The 16,068-nt window shown below is 44.4% G+C and overlaps 1 protein-coding gene across 1 annotated transcript in view; it reads left to right on the top strand.

Annotated features, from left to right (window-relative positions):
* Positions 1–2,343, top strand: part of SLC24A3 (solute carrier family 24 member 3) — a 444,494-nt gene extending 442,151 nt beyond the window's left edge. The window contains exon 17 of the mRNA XM_017666356.3: positions 469–2,343. Coding sequence (XP_017521845.3) covers positions 469–618 — 150 coding nt within the window. The 3' untranslated portion in view covers positions 619–2,343. The remainder of the gene's footprint in view (positions 1–468) is intronic.
* The last annotated feature ends 13,725 nt before the right edge of the window (positions 2,344–16,068 follow it).

Below are 16,068 nucleotides of genomic sequence, written 5' to 3' on the forward strand. Positions count from 1 at the left end.
CAGTGACAGTCAGTTTGAGATTCCAGTGTGGCATTTGGGGAACAAGAGAAGGGAAATGGTGTACAAACAGCAGTGAGCAAGAAGTGGTCCAGCTTCTACAGGAAGAGATGCAGCCATCTCTTCGAGGGCTGTGGGGACGTGTCCTCAGGACAAGCCAGGGTCCACATGGGCAAGAGCATGAAGCTTCACAACAGGTACTATGGCCTAGAGAGCTCCAGTGGGGGTTGGGGAAGGAGGGGCGGCCACTACAGCTGTGCTGACTAGTCCCACTGATCCTGCATGTTAAAGTTACCTTCCTTCAGCCAGCAGGTTCGGACATCCATTCTTCTTGATGTTCTTACCTTCCGAGGTATTAGAGGTGGACTTGGTGGCTCAGACAGAATCAGTGTTTCACCCGAGGTCCACCAATGGCAGCCCTTGCCCTGGCCTCCCCCAGAGCCCACTTCTGACCCCATTCTCGTGTTGCAGGTGTTCGGCGTCCACCTGAACAAGTGGCAGCTGGACAAGAAGCTCGGGTGTGGGTGCCTTTTCCTGTATGGCGTGTTCCTGTGCTTCTCCATCATGACGGAGTTCAACGTGTTCACCTTCGTGAACTTGCCCATGTGTGGGGACCACTGATCCTCCGGGCTGCCCACTGGGGCTTGGTCCTTCTTTCTGTGCAATACAAGACCCGGCCACCCGGGGCCGGGCGTCTCGTCCGTCTGTCCCGCTGTTCACAGGCCTCCACTCCTGCCTCAGTGTCCCAGGCTCGCCCCCACCCCTCCCTCGAACCCCATCCTCCTTGATCCCCCTCCTGCCTCATCCATGTGAAGACTCCCATCATCTACGTGAATTTTCAATCTCCATTTTGGAACAGTGACTGAGATTCTAGAAAAACTGGCTGCTACTGGCCCAAGCTAGGCAAAACTTAGTATAATCCTGCCTCCTTTTTTAAGTTATTGGAAGGAAGACTAATCTAATTTATGACCTGAGACTGATGAAGGAATAGAGAAGAGCAAGTACATTGATTACAGGAGTGTTTGGGATTTTGTTCTGTTTTGAGGTGATTCTTGGTTGCTGGATTTGGGGGGCTGTTTTGCTTTGAGGGGCTCCCCCTTTTCTTCCTTTTCTTTCAGAGATTGAGAACCTCTCTTGCATTTTCTTTCCCTGGGTTCGGGATTAGTCGATGATCCACAGGTCGTCCCTGCTGTGTCCCCTGGGATGGAAGCCCAGGCCTGTTGGGATATGCATGGCCTTAGTGCCTAATAGAGGAACAGCTGGGCAGGGGCCCCAGGAACAGATGCATGGCATTTCCCAGCTGGGGATGCCTGCCTAAAGTCCTGCAGGTGTTCCCTTGGGGGCACGGAGTTTTCAAGGAAGAAGCCAGCTTCCCATATATCCATTATGACCATCACTTTCTCACTAGACTCTTTCTAGTCTCTCGAGCAATAGTTCTAGCCTGCCTGGGGTCTCTGACAAGGGGCCCTGGTTTAACTATCCATCCTCAAGGTGCCAGACAGTCAGTGACAGAAGCTCCCAACCTGTGGGTCCCTGAGATGCCCTCTTGTTGCTTGGTATTTGAGGTGACAGGGAGTGACCCAGAGCCACCACTGCTTTTTGTGCAGGAGTTACAGACACTGGTTTTTGGAAAATGGAGAGAAGCACACTTTGCACAGACATCGTCAATAAAGTCCCAATTTGCCACTCGGTACTGAGTACACTGGACCCTGACAGCTGGCTCTTGGAACCGCATCCTTCCTCACAGGATGCCACCACCAAGCTGCCCCAGCTGTAGCCCTCCTCTCCTGGAGGGATGGCAAGGGAAGGAGAAAACAGAGCTGACACCTTTGAAACCGCAGAATGTGTTCAATGCAGACTCACTCAAGGGCATAAGTTATTGTGAACATTGTTACCAATCACTGCTCAACAGCTCTGCTAGATTTTGTATGATGCTGAATTATTATGCAGACTAATTCCACCGAGTTGAGACCTGCCCATGCTTGTTACACTTGTATTTATTGAGACTGTGGATTCTTGCCCGTGCTGCCCCTTGTATTTACTTTAAGCACTGATCACTTATTCATTCGGTATGGTTTTCCCCATCCCCTATACACATTCTGGTATGAATTGTAAAAATAACCTGCCACAAGTTGGTTGAATGTTTCTGTTGATGGTGGGAATTGAGGCCAGCCAACACTAGCCCATGGGGCACCTGCTCTGCCCAATGGAAGAACAGGAGAGGAAATCACCAATTTGGGCTCTCAGAGCTAAGACACGCTTGTTGATTCTGTTGCACATTTTGCACTGGTTTATGGCGATTGTTTTCTTGGACAGATAGTGTAAAATAAACTTCTCTGTTCTGTATCCTTCCTTGAGCAGTGTGTATTACTTTCTCCACTGGAGCATCACCTGCTTGACCCTGATGAATGCAGGCAAGGTAAAAGATCACAGTCGCCGCCCCATGACCAGGTAGTTGTGTTTCCACTGGTCCTGGGCTGACTCACTTGGAAAGCTGGATTGCAAGTATAACACGGCCAATCGTGGGGCCATCTAAATCTTGAAGGGTCTTTGGAGCCGCTGTCCTGTAGAACACATGCAATGTTATATTAGGACTTCTTTCTTCCGGCTGATCATGGGAGGAAGAGCACTGCTGCACAGATGATGACATTCAGCCGTGTTCCGGGACTCCGACCTATCTGGTTTTATGAGTCCTCAGTTGAGAACATTCACACTTCCCCTAAGTCAGTTCCTTAAAATAGACAATAACACACAGTCCTAATAAGTCATATTCTTCTACATAAATCTCAAGAAATAATTATCTAGATCTGAAAGTCAACCAAGTTTAGAGAACAAGCTGGGTTTCCACCTGAAACAGCATAATTCATGTACAGGAATCAGAAGAAAAATGTCAATTAATTCACAACAGCAACTTTTAGTAACTATTTAAAAACATATACTCCTGGGTTGGGGGAAAATACTAGGTACTTAGCTTTGTTTGGAGTGTTTACATCTAAAAATGTTTTACTACTATATCTGTACATTTTACAAATATACACAACATAGGACATGGCATTTTTGTTATGTTGATTGGTGCTTACAAAGCATAAAATACTTTTACACCAAATATTCTATTATACTTGTCTTAATTTAAGTCTTAAGCAAATACATTTGATCTGAAGCTTAATATGTATTTTTGTAGCACATTTTCTGTGAAATCTTTAGAAACAGTAGCTCCATGCTAAATTTCTCAAAGAGAAAAATCTAGGACAAAACAGGGTTTCCATGCATAATGATTGCCAACCTAGGGACTGTGAGGGTTTCCTATCTCAAGTGAACATTTGGCCTATCTCTGCCCAGATCTCATCTGTGTGTGATTACATCTTGAACTGTCGATGAGAATGTGGTTCTAAATGAGCTGGCTGTACAGTGATGCAGAATTGCTCATGCGGCTGTTTTCACTGCTTCCATTGTGCTGGGATTTATTTGGGAGGATTTGGAATGTGTTCAAGGGAGGAAATGTTTGCACTGTCCCAAACCTGACAGTGTGGTTAGAGAACCCTCTGAGCGGTTTCCTGAGACATGCTGGCTCCCTAGGCTGTGATCTCATGCACGAGGGGACCATCTCCATGGCCCTGAACAAGGGGAGGTGGGTCCTGAGGATGAACTTCCTCCTCAGCACATCCTAGTTGACCCATAAGAATGTACTGCCAGAACATCCTCTTTTTCTAGAAAATGTGTTCCCAACTTGGCGGGGGTCTGCTGGGGTCACCGCCAACACACATGCCCTTCAGGTGGCCTTGAGTGCACCCAGAGGCCGTGACAGGGAGAAGTTCCCAGAAGGCTTCTGCCCTCTGCCAGAAGAAAGTACTGGCCCTACCTTTTTAGGGGTCATATACTTTTGTAGGTACATGCTTTGTTTTTACCTCCCAAAGACCTGGATGGAGGATAGGGGTGAAGCCTGCTTATTATGTTTTCCTAAGTCTGTTACTGCAGACATTTAGACTTTACAGTCATTATTTTCATTCTAGAAATTTGAGATTCTATATCTCAAGAGCAAATTTGAACTCATTTTCAGTACCCAGGCTTCAAAGACAAGCCTGAATATTTTTTAAAAAGTGGGGTGGCAAATGATAATATTCTAAAGTCCAGATAGTTTTTATCTGGTGTATAAGAATTACACCCAACTTTCAATAAATCTAATCAAAGGTGGCCTTAGCACTTTACCTACTTATTCATGAAAATACTCAGATTGTTGGGGAAAGACAAAGTGGGAAACATGATGATGTTGCTCTTTCCAAAATTTATTTATTTTCGCCTTTTCAAAATAGGACATTATTCTGACACACTTTGATCAACTACTTTGAAGTAGATAGGTCATTTCTATGTTGACTTTGTGGAATCTCATGCTAATTAATAAGTCTTATTTATTTTGGTATTTTCTGCAATGGGCTCAACATACACACACACACACACACACACACACACACACACACACACACAACTTGACACCAAAACAATCCACTGGATCTTTGAAAATTGTTCAAATACAAATACAAATCTGCCTATTATGGTACAAATGCAGGAATGGGGTGGATTCAGCCAACTTTTCTCTGATAAACAAAAAGCCATGTTTCTGTTGCACCATCACCCAGAGATGCAGGACCCTGTAGAGATAACTAAAAAAGTCAGGAGTTGAATCCATGGATGAGCAGAGAGGATTAGCAACACACATAAGATAAATTCTACTGTGCCTCAGAATTGATTTCAACACTGAACTTCATGCTTAGTTTCAAAACACATGACAAAGTATTAAAACTCCACCAGAATCTTCAGATGCCTCACTGTTGTACTCAGGACATTTATTTCCTTAATAAAGCATACCCAGTTGTCCCACTAACTTAGAAAGTTTTTACTAAACCTCAAATTAGCAGACATTCTTACCAAGTTGTAGAGATTTTAAATATAATGAATAGTCACAGCTAATACTCATTTTGCTTATGGTCTTTGCTTTTTGCAATAGGTAGGAGGGAAGAGTAGACTTAAGATAATTTTGGCACATATGCCACTTTAAAGGTTTTTCTATTTGAATTAATTTACATAAATGTATGCATATATACACAAATTACATTCCTTCTTTATGTAACTTTCGATTTATCAATCTAGCAGCTGATTTCAAAAAACTGATATGCAGAACTTGGAATGATATATGACAAGGAATTTCAGAATTCTGCAGTTGTTTTTTGAGTAATTCTGAGTCATGCCTAGAGTCATTACTAAAAAGAGGTACACTTTGCACAAAGGTGCTTTCAGCATAATTGTACATATTTTATTACATTTTCACAAAATATTTAATGAAATAATTAAAAATTAATATTTTTGAATTCTGCTCAACTCAATTACCTATCCATCTTTTTGATACATAAATCAGATGCTTTGTCTCTCTCTCCTATGATTGATGAAGGCTAATTTGTTCTTCAAATGCTACATATTAAACCTATGCTCTGATCAGTCATCATTACTCTAGCTACTAATGGGTTTGAACCAAAATGCTCACTGCTTTATTTTTAGGAGAATTTGTTTTTTCTACTGGTTACAGGTATCCAAAATACCAGTTCCAGAACATCTACAATTTTATTGTCCTATCAGGTTGAATTATTCCTTCCAGTTGCTTAAGAGTTAAATATTCTATTCAATGTCACATACGAAAAAATGCATTTACTTGCATTTACTCACCTTACTGTCTAAATCAGTGTTTCCCAAATTTAAGCATGCATCATATTACCTGGAGACATTAAAATACAGATTTCTGGGGCCCCCTCTCTGAGTGTCTGATTCGCATTCTGGTGAGAAGGCACAATTCTCACTAGTTCCCGGGGCTGCTGCTTCTGGGTCTTGGTCCCACTATGAGAACCACTGATGTAAATAATGTCCTTTGCCCAGAAAGCCTTATTTTTCCTACACCAGCCTCCACCAGTATCACTGATTTCCAGTTTATGAGAAACATGCACACATAATCTTGCGAGATTATTTTTTCTTTCTGCTTCCAGGACAGTCTTGGAATGGCTGGAAGAGGAAAAGAAATACGATCAACTCTTCATAGCCTACATTCTCTATCATCCTAAAATAGAGATGATCTGTGTTGCATCCTACAATAGACAACATCTGCTGTCAGCCAAAACTAGTTTTTAAATTAAAGCCAAGCCAGGTCAGTAAGTGGTTTAAAATAAAGACACAGAAAAGCCAAACTCTGAGAGATACTTGCTCAGAAGAGATGGGAGCAGACAGCCACCGATATCAAGGTGGGAAAGATTAAATTATAAACCCAACAAGAGAAACTAACAGAAAATGTAGGAGAAAGTTCTGCACATTACAACCATGTATAACTAACTTCCTAATCTAAAAATGTTATTTTGATGCAAATCCATTTAACAAAGATGGCATGGCTCAGAAAGGAAAGAAAATGCTTGCACCAAAGTTGGCCCTCGTGGCCCCAGGGCTTCAAAGCCATCGTACATGCCCCATGACAGTCATGCCTGAGAAACAAGAGGACACTGCCCACCACACATCTCCTACCTGGGAGCTCGGAAACCTCCAGCCACAGGTGGTGGCCTCTGTCACTTCCTCATGGCAAATGAATGTGATTCCCAGAAAATGGATAGGAACATGCTTGGCTCATGCCTTTTGCCAGACTTTAACTCAGACGTGGGCTCGTGGTTCACCCACAAGAAGCTCAGGGGCACACTGTGCTCCCAGATGACATGGTGAAAGTCACATTTTTATATCCACCAGAAGTTTTGCTCAGCAGGAAGTGGGTTTAGATACTGGTATGCATGATCTGGTGGGAAAGCAGGGAAGGCAGGGAGGAGGGGTGAAGTCTACCTTTCCAGAAATAAACCATTTTATACTTAGCCTATGCCAGCGTAGGGGTGGCCAGCCCAAAGGCAAGAAGGTGTTCTATGGCACTCCCCAGATCTCCCCACGCACTCAGAAGCCACCTCAAGGCTCTCTTCTTAAGAGCTGACTTCTCCATTCAAGAAACACTCTCTGGAGGCAGCACTATTAATATGAAACCCACTCATGCCATGTTATAATTGAAGGCAAGATGTTTCTTCCTATTTCCAAGACCCCTGAGTGATGGAATCAGCTCTCTATACTTCTAAGCAGAATTTAATATGCCACTTAGTATTAACCAACACTTCTTAGGAGGAAAACTGAAGTTTGGGCATGTAAACAAGATCCATGCCAAGAAATTCACTCATCTTGTTATAAGAGAGGCAAATCAATTCATGAGGGGCCTTGGTTCTGAATGTGCCTTGGGTGGACATGGTGATAGAATTGTTTTTATTACTCTCAAAAGGAATCTAATACAGTTCCAAATTTTAAACTATTTTAGTATTTGTTTCAGAAATCAATTTTTTCTCTGGAGCTCCACCTGTATCAATATCCTGATTGTTTCCACTTGGTACTTTTTCACATGTCACAGACAGCCTAATATGACTTCCCTCTTTTGCTGGCCTAGAGGTGTTTCTTGAGGGTTCTCATTGCCAGCTGAATAGTGAGGCTGACTCAGACCCTCAAGAGACCCCAAACCAAGGAGGGGAGGGTACAGTGTATCCAGGTTCTGAGATACATGGGATAAAAACAGGAAACATTTCTAACCCAGCTTTCAAACTCTACATAATGACAGAGTGGCCATAATAGTATCCTTCTTCCTGTGAAAGCCATAATTCAGAGGAGCCAGCAAGGTCTGGACCCAAAGGTAGAAGTCCTGGCCTGGCCTCCCACGTGGGCATCGGCATTTCTCCCAAATAAGTACATAGGATGCCATGACCACTGAGGCCTCTGCCAGCTCAGGCATTTCCAATAGTTTAAATATTGGAATTGTATTAGATTCCTTTTGAGAGTAATACAAACAATTCTGTCACCACATCCACCCAAGACACATTCAGAACCAAGGCCTCTAATGAATTGATTTGCCTGTTTTATAACAAGATGAGTGAATTTCTTGGCATGAATCTCATTTATATGCCCTGAGAGTTGATGATTTCCCTTTAGAAATACCAGTGACATTCCAGCATGACTGGTATGAGTTTTAAAAAAATGAATTCACAAGCTATTCAGCATGTTTCTGTTTACCTGGAATCCATCTTTATTGTTTTGGCGATTTTTCTTAATGTATATAATTTTGGACATCATCTGTCAAAAAAATAAACCCCTTTGACAAAGTTGCTATCCTCCTCATGCTCAGGAAGAACTTTTAGGGCTCCAGAGACTAAAAGCACATTCATTTTAAAGGAAATGTGGTGTATCTGCTTTTTGCCTGGCAATAGCTGTGAATGTGTTTACTCTTTCTAAGCATTGTATGTAGTGTGAGTTCGGGGCCTCTGAAAAATCCAAAAGGGCCTGTCTTTTTGGAGGAAAAGGGCTCCACAAGATGCTGGGACTTTTGGGCTAAGGGAATCCATGGTAGCCACACACTGCTGAGTGGCTCTGAGCAGATGACACATATCAGAACTTTCCAGTATTGCTGGTGGAATGTGCCCAGCCGCTGAGAGTCTGTTCACCTGGAGACAAGGCCAGGCATCTTTAGTGAGTTCTACCAGCCATTTCAACACACATCACAATTGGAGAACTCCTCATGTCATTGATGTTCCCTGTGCATGTTAGTCAATTTGGGAACAAAGAGTATTTCAAATAGTCATGATACATAGAATAGAGAAAACTGTGATTATTGTTGGTCACAGTTACTCATTTTCTTAGGGTGCTCTATATGTCTACATGTTCCTTGTTTTCTGCACTCATATTTAAAATTCATTATTTGATGTAGCACACTGACAAAATCAGTTACCATCATAAGGCAAAAAGGCATAATGTCATAAGTACTTACCAAGAGTTGAAGGACTAGGATGAAGGGAACCAGCTGTCTATCTCTGCATCCACAACATGCTTTTCTTGAGGAAAAATGACAGTGCTTTTGTTCAGCTCTTACTAAATTATGGCAATTTTCACCCAAAGATGAAAATCTGCACAATACATTGGTAAAATATTCCAGCAGCTTTGTGAGGAGACATCAGAACATTTTTATTTTTTGCATAGACCATACAACATGTTTGTGATGGCTTGGCTGGGCCAGGATAAACAGCTTTGAGAGATTTGCAATTCAGAACACCTACTGAAGTCAGCCATGGGGAAGCACCCATGCCTGGAGTCCTTGACATGCCTTTGGTGTTATTTTAAATCGCTAAGTATGGAGTACACAGATACAGTTTTTAATAGGTCCACTCCCCAGTGTATCTTCAACCTGACAAAAGACCATCTCAGTGGTAGCAGATGGCCAACTGCCCAAGGAAAGGACCTAGTGGTTCCTGACAAAATATAAAAGGAGGGACATTTCCAGGGTGTGTTAGGGTATGTGAACATGTGACTCAGACTCAACACTCACATTTACATAACCTGTTGATAAGGAGCTGCACTAGGCTAGGCAAGAGATTCCGGAGAAATTGCAATTTTACGCACAGCCCACCCCTCCAGAAACCTCACCTCACAATCTACTCACTCCCCATCTACCACAATGGACCCTGGACAAGAAAACTGAAACACTGGAACCAGACTAATAACATCAATAACAACAGCAATGAAATCATAATAATCCCCAAGCAAGAGGATTCAGCTAGGTACAAAGTCCTATGCAGATTTAGTCCATAGCTTACCCTTTCCACAGGTGGTAAGTAGCTGAATGGGTGAAGAGTTCAGAGCAATCAGCACGCAGCTGCAGCCAGGGGGCGCATGCAGGCCACAGGGACTGTAGAAGAAAACCACCTTAAGGGTGATAAGATACATGTTTTAGTGACACCAGCATAACAAATCTTGTCCATCAGGTAAAATGCATACAAGAGAGTGATCATGTGATAAGACAGTGGCAGGAATGGGATTTTGTCCTGGTTTAGTATACCACTCTCACCATCCTCCCTGTGGGAATTACAGATGGGTCAATATATAGGGCTATGGGAGGTATGTACACTGACCATAAAGGTAAAACAAAACTTCCCCTGTAAGATGCTCTTACCTCCTGGACATTTTGGTTACTCTAATGTGATCTTTGGGGGCCATTCTGCTGTTACACCAGGAACACAGAGAAGGCCAGCTTCCAGGCCTTTTCTCCAAGGTGCTAGAAGGGCCATCCATTGCTGGTCCATGTGTCAAAATGTCCAAGGCCACAACCACTCAACAGTCTCCAGGGTTTAACATAGATGGGGTGGGCAGCAGGATGTTGCTCTGCTGGCCATACCCTGGCTTCAATAACTCCTCTTTTGTTTGTACATACAGTTGTATAAGAGAGACAGCAACATGTGTTAGCATGTCCACAGGGCTCAAGGCTGCTTTTCGGGGCCTCTCATTCAAACGCTACAGCACTGTCCATAAGCAAACTGACCAGCCCCTTAAACTATTGGTGCCCAACTTTATGCCAGATTTCAACAAACTATTGTACCTCTCTATCATGCCTGCCTTGGGAAGGTTATATGGTACATGAGGCTTCCACTTAATTCCTAATTGCTGCACCCATTCTTATAACACATGTCTAGTCAAGTGGGTGCCTTAATTACTCTCAATCACCTGCAACTGGCCATAGGCTGCAAAGATACACTCTAGGGCCCTTTTGGTCATTTGCTGATCTGGATGATGTGCAGGAAAAGTGACCAACAGTCCAGTAGCTGTGTCCATACAAGTCATGGCATACTGATACCCTTCTGATATGGCCAGAGGCCTAATATAGTCTACCTACCACCTGAAAAGGAGTATTGGCCCCTTCACTATTGTCCCGTGTTGCTGCAGAACTCAGTGTAAGTCCCTCTTAGAGCACACAAGGCACTCCTTCTGGGCTCTGCTGACTTCTTCAAAGGTCAATGGCAAGACTCACTGACAGGCTACAGCCCACTTTGTCTTTTGCCCTGCATGCAACAAATGCTGATGTAACCACTGGGCTACATCAGAGGCAGGCTTTCCTTCTAGCCAGCATACCTGGGCTAATGTGTCTGTTTCATCATTCCCTGGGGATGCCAAGGGCAAATGGCCAGTCACATGATATACAGTAACTGTATTAGTCTGACCAGAGGCCCATAGGTCTTGCCACAGCTCTTTCCCCCAAGAGGGCCGATGACTAACCATCCAGTTGACATGATACTATGTTAGTAGCCACAGGGTCAGTGCAGACATCTATAGGAGAGGGCTCCTGGGTGATCACAAGGCATACTTCCTGCAACTCAGCCCATTGCACTTCCCCTTTCCATCTTCCATCCATGTTGTCTCAGTCTTAGGATAGAAAGCCACAACCCTCCACTTCGGGGGCTGCCCATGATTGGAGCCATCTGTGTACCAAGTATCTTCAGGTATAGGGGCTTTTTCCTTCTGATAAGGACTCTCAGCTACCAAAGGCTCAAAAGCAAGTTCTTCCTGCTTTCCACTGGTATATGTCACTGGCCCTAATAAGTGTTGGAGTTCTCTACTTACAGGGCTAATAGAGAGGGTGCTACACTGCTATAAATATGTGCCCCATTTGGCCAGTGTAGGCATCTGTGCCACATCACTCTGTGGCCTTTGGGTCCAGTCTTGCACCCACCCTGCGATGGGATAGGCAGTTATTACCTTGGTCAGAGCTGTTCCAGTTATAGGCTCCATAGCCAACAAGGCATGGTACACAGCAGCCAGTTGATTCTCTATCAGGGTATACCAGACTTCTGCTCCTTTCCATAGTTGTGACCAGAATCTAATAGGCTGGCATGTCTGTTCAAGCCACTCCAAAAAACCCCATCCATAACCATCTTTAGTTATATGAACATCTAGCTCACAGAGCCTTGATGAGTCCATTACACTCAAGGCCTGTACGGCCTTAACTGCTTGCCTAGCAGCAGTAAAAGCAGCTGCACATGTTTCATCCCAGTCTCACCTGATGCCCTTTTGTATCAACCAGTATACGGGCTTCAGAATTTGTGCCAAGTATGGGATAAACACTCTCCAGAAACCCAAAAGACCCCAAAATTCTTATAATACTGCCACAGTGGTAGGGGTAGAGAAAGCCTGGACCTTTCTATGACTGTTTCTTTTCAGAAGTTGGGATAATTTTGGTTTTACCCAAACAGACAACCCCCAAGAACTTTATAGACAAACCAGGTCCCTGAACCTTGGTACTGTTCACAGCCCATCCTTTCTCCTGTAGATGTTGCAGCAGTCTAGGAAATGCCCCTTCTAAATCTGAAAAAGAATCAGATATGAGCATAATATCATCAATGTAGTGACACAACCACACCATTTGTGGTTTCTTCCATGTGGCCAAGTCCTGGGCTACAAGTCCATGACAGATGGTGGTACTGTGGAGATATCCCTGTGGAAGGATAGTGAATATCCATTGCCAGCCTTCCCAAGTGAAGGCAAACTGTTCCTGGCTTTCCTGTGCTATGTCAATAGGGAAGAAAGCATTAGCAAGATCCACAATGTAATGATACATCCCTAGTTCATGAATGAGGGTGACCATAAGGACTGCTATAGAGGAGACAGAAGCATGCAACAGAGTTGTGACTTATTCAATTCCCTGTAATCCATGGTCATACTCTAGGAGCTGTCCAGCTTTTTCACTGGCCGCGCGAGGGAATTAAAAGGATTATGAGTGAGATTTATGATGCCCACCTTATCCAACTCCTGTAGAGTTTCTATCTCCTTGTGCCCCCCAGGCAATTTATACTGCTTAGTATTTGTCACTCGCCGAGGTACAGGCAAAGCTGTAGGCGGGTGCTGAGCATGTCCCCTCAGAACTGCCTTTACTGCAAGTTTCCTCACTCTGAACCCACCTGCAGTGGTCTTAACCTCAGGTCCTGCAGGACATCTACCCCCAAAATATATTCAGGGATGGGGGAAATGTACATGGTATACTTCTTAGCATGTAAACACCAAATTCCCATCAAGTTTTTCTTCATTCTAATTGCCTTACCCCCATAGCCATCTATCACAGCAGGGATCCCAGGAAAATGCTCAGGGTTGCCATAAATGAGAGAACATTCAGTTCCTGTGTCCACCAGCACCAAGACACATTGTACATTTACAAGGGACCAATGAATTTCTAATTTTACATGTGGCCTCTGGTGCCTACCATGGCCCCCAAGTTGGGGGCCTTGATTCCCCCCAGTCAAACTGTGACATCCAATCACCTTCCTGTGGGGATGAGGGCCCAGGCAGATCCTGAGTACTGTCCCCCAAGAAGTCTTGCAGGAACACAGGCCAGACGTGGAGCTTTGCCTCTGGCTTCCGTGTCCTGAACCTCAGCAGCTGGAACTGCTGTTCTGGCTTTAATTGATGCCACAGTTCTAACAAGATCCTACTGGGCTTCCCATCAAGTTTTTCTTTCACTACCCTGACCTTTATCAAATCAACCAACATCTGGGTCCTCAAGACCTTCACAGGGCCCTTTGCACCTCTCCTTTCAGTCATAGCCCATAATTCCTTCTATGCTCTTATTGTTTCAACCGCCCCCAGATCTGATAAAGTATGAGTAGCCTCACTTATGGGTTGCCCTATGTCGGGGGCAAGAATAGTCACTAGGAACCCAAAGAGAAATGGGGGGAGCTGTATGGAGCACCAGATTTCTCATTCCTACAGTGAACAACTCCTCAACAGGGCCCTTGGGGGCCATATTATAGATTATATTTCTCATGCCCAGCTCCTGTAACACCTGCTGGAGCTCTGTGTAAGTTTTCCAGCTAGTGGGTAAGTATGGTAAATCACCCTGATTAGGCCAAACTGCCCTGATACTGCTGTCAGCCAATCCAGAAGGGTGTGATTCCATGAGGTATGACGGGCACTTTGCAACAGTTGCTGGAAGGAAGGGTGAGTCATCAGGGATGCCAGTCTACCCATTTCAGAACCTGACATAAAAGTGTTTTCCAGCCCCATATCTCAAAGTTGCAAAAGCTGTGTAGGCAGAGGTTCCAACAGCTTCTGCTGAAACTGGATGATCATGTCCACCAGCTCATCCTGGGTATAGTGGCAGAGTACGGAGTGCTCTACAACCTGGGGAAGGGGCTGCTCCTACCCCCGTGGCCCCCACAGTTGTTGTGTTTTTATTTTCCTAATTACAACCGGGCAGGCCTTTAATGTGGGACAGGCTGGTGCCTTGGGTAGTGGCCTCAACAACAGTTCAGCCCTTGGCCCCTCATTCTCCCCTGACATCTCCTCTACCATCTCTGGGGCTGAAGGCACCAGTCTTTCCTCCCCCTCACCCATGGCCTCCTGCAACATGGATTCTCCTGATGTCTCCTCCCTCGTTGCTAACATATCTTCCAGGAGCATGATGTGTCTTCTTAATAACTGTCTCTCTTTCTTAAGGGCATCCCAGAGGTCATCACCCAGCTCCTCCAAGTGATGTCAAAGTGTTTCTCTCTGCTTCATAACCCTTTCCACTATCTCAAGAGACAAACATCCCACAATCCCAGCTGCTAGATGGCCACTCAGGGCTTCTAAGCAGTTTCCATCTCATGGAGGGATAATTCCACAGCTTCAGGTGTTTCCACCCTTCCCCATTATGGGGAAAGCACCACCCCTTTAGGAGGTGCTTTACCCTAGAACAATTCGCCACTAGGGCTCCCCAACTGGAAGTGCCACAGATAGGGGGCTCCGGGGTTAAGCTGTGCTCTCTACCACTGTAGTCACTGGGCCTCACCACCATCCACAGAGGGGTGGTTCTGGGCATCTCCCCACCATCACTAGGGGCAGTCTGCCCAAGGGTTGCACCCCTGTAGACTGATTTTGGGTTCAGAGATCCTACCGACTACGCCATATGTAACTCTGGGGGGAAAAATCCCAGGGCCCTTTGAAACCAAAATCAGTCAAAGGGAGAAATAAAGTGGGAGAAACCTACTTATTTCTTACAAGCAGTCATCCACTTCTGCTCGCCCGTGCTCACAACCCAGCTGCAGAAGCAGGTACTCCACCCAACCTCTCTGGTCCAGATACACCCTCACTCGTCCTTGTAACACCTACTGATATGGAGATGAACTACTTCTCTCCACCCCTTGGAAACACCTTTTGATATGAAGATGTACTAAGGCCAGGTGAGAGATTCTGGAAATATTGCAATTTTACTCACATAAACTAAACAGGCCATAAAACTAAAGAAGACAGCTTCTTTCTATAATGAATTGGGAATATGACTCTACTCTTCCTTCTCAAGCCCTACAAGATTTTGCTTCACTTGCAAGAGGATTTATCCTTCAAATCTATAAAAAAAAAGCTCAACCAAGAAAGTCATTGCATTTAGCAAAAGGAGGAAGAAAATAGAATACGGAGAAGAGTGGTTTATGTAAGAGCAAGTTTTTGTAGTAAGCATGGGGACAGGTCCCACTGGGAGCATATTCAGGCTATAATTTTTGAAATGGAAAGTTGGGGCCCAGCTGGATAGTGGTAAGGTCAAAGCCAGGAAGTGGAGCAGCAGATGACACAAGCCCACAGGGCACAGGAGGTTGGGGTAATTTCGCCAGCCAGGTTGGCACCAAGAGTCACCTGCTGTGCTGGTGTGCTGTGTAGTCATCTTGATGTGAGCAAGACTGAAAATTGGTCCTTGTGCATCTCATGAAAGTAATCTAATCACAGCTCTCTACATGCCAAAATCAGGATAGTTAGCACCAAGGACCCTTGACTTTCCTTAGGGTTGAATTTCCCTTCTTTCCCCAGATTTCTTCCCCACTTAACACTCCCAATCCCAAAATCAAACAAATTGGTTATAAATGTCTCTTTCACATTCCAAGTACCTTAGACATTGGATTCAATTATTTGATGTTGGTACTCATTTCACCTCCTCCCTTCTTACACAAATGCTATTTTTAAAAAGCAATCATTACAGAATCTCATTTGCAAATAAGCACATGATGAAAACAAATGAGGCACTTTATTCTGACATTTTATACGATTCTTCCCACTTATAAGAGCAAAGCAGTAAGGGAATTTGGTTTGAGGCCTCCTCCGAGGACCTCCAAGGGCCTGGCACAAGAAAATACACCACTTGTGCTTTGACAAACCACCAAACCAAGGATGCACATAAAGAGT

Source organism: Manis javanica, chromosome 5 (assembly GCF_040802235.1).
Source record: "Manis javanica isolate MJ-LG chromosome 5, MJ_LKY, whole genome shotgun sequence".
Classification (NCBI taxonomy): Eukaryota; Metazoa; Chordata; class Mammalia; order Pholidota; family Manidae; genus Manis; species Manis javanica.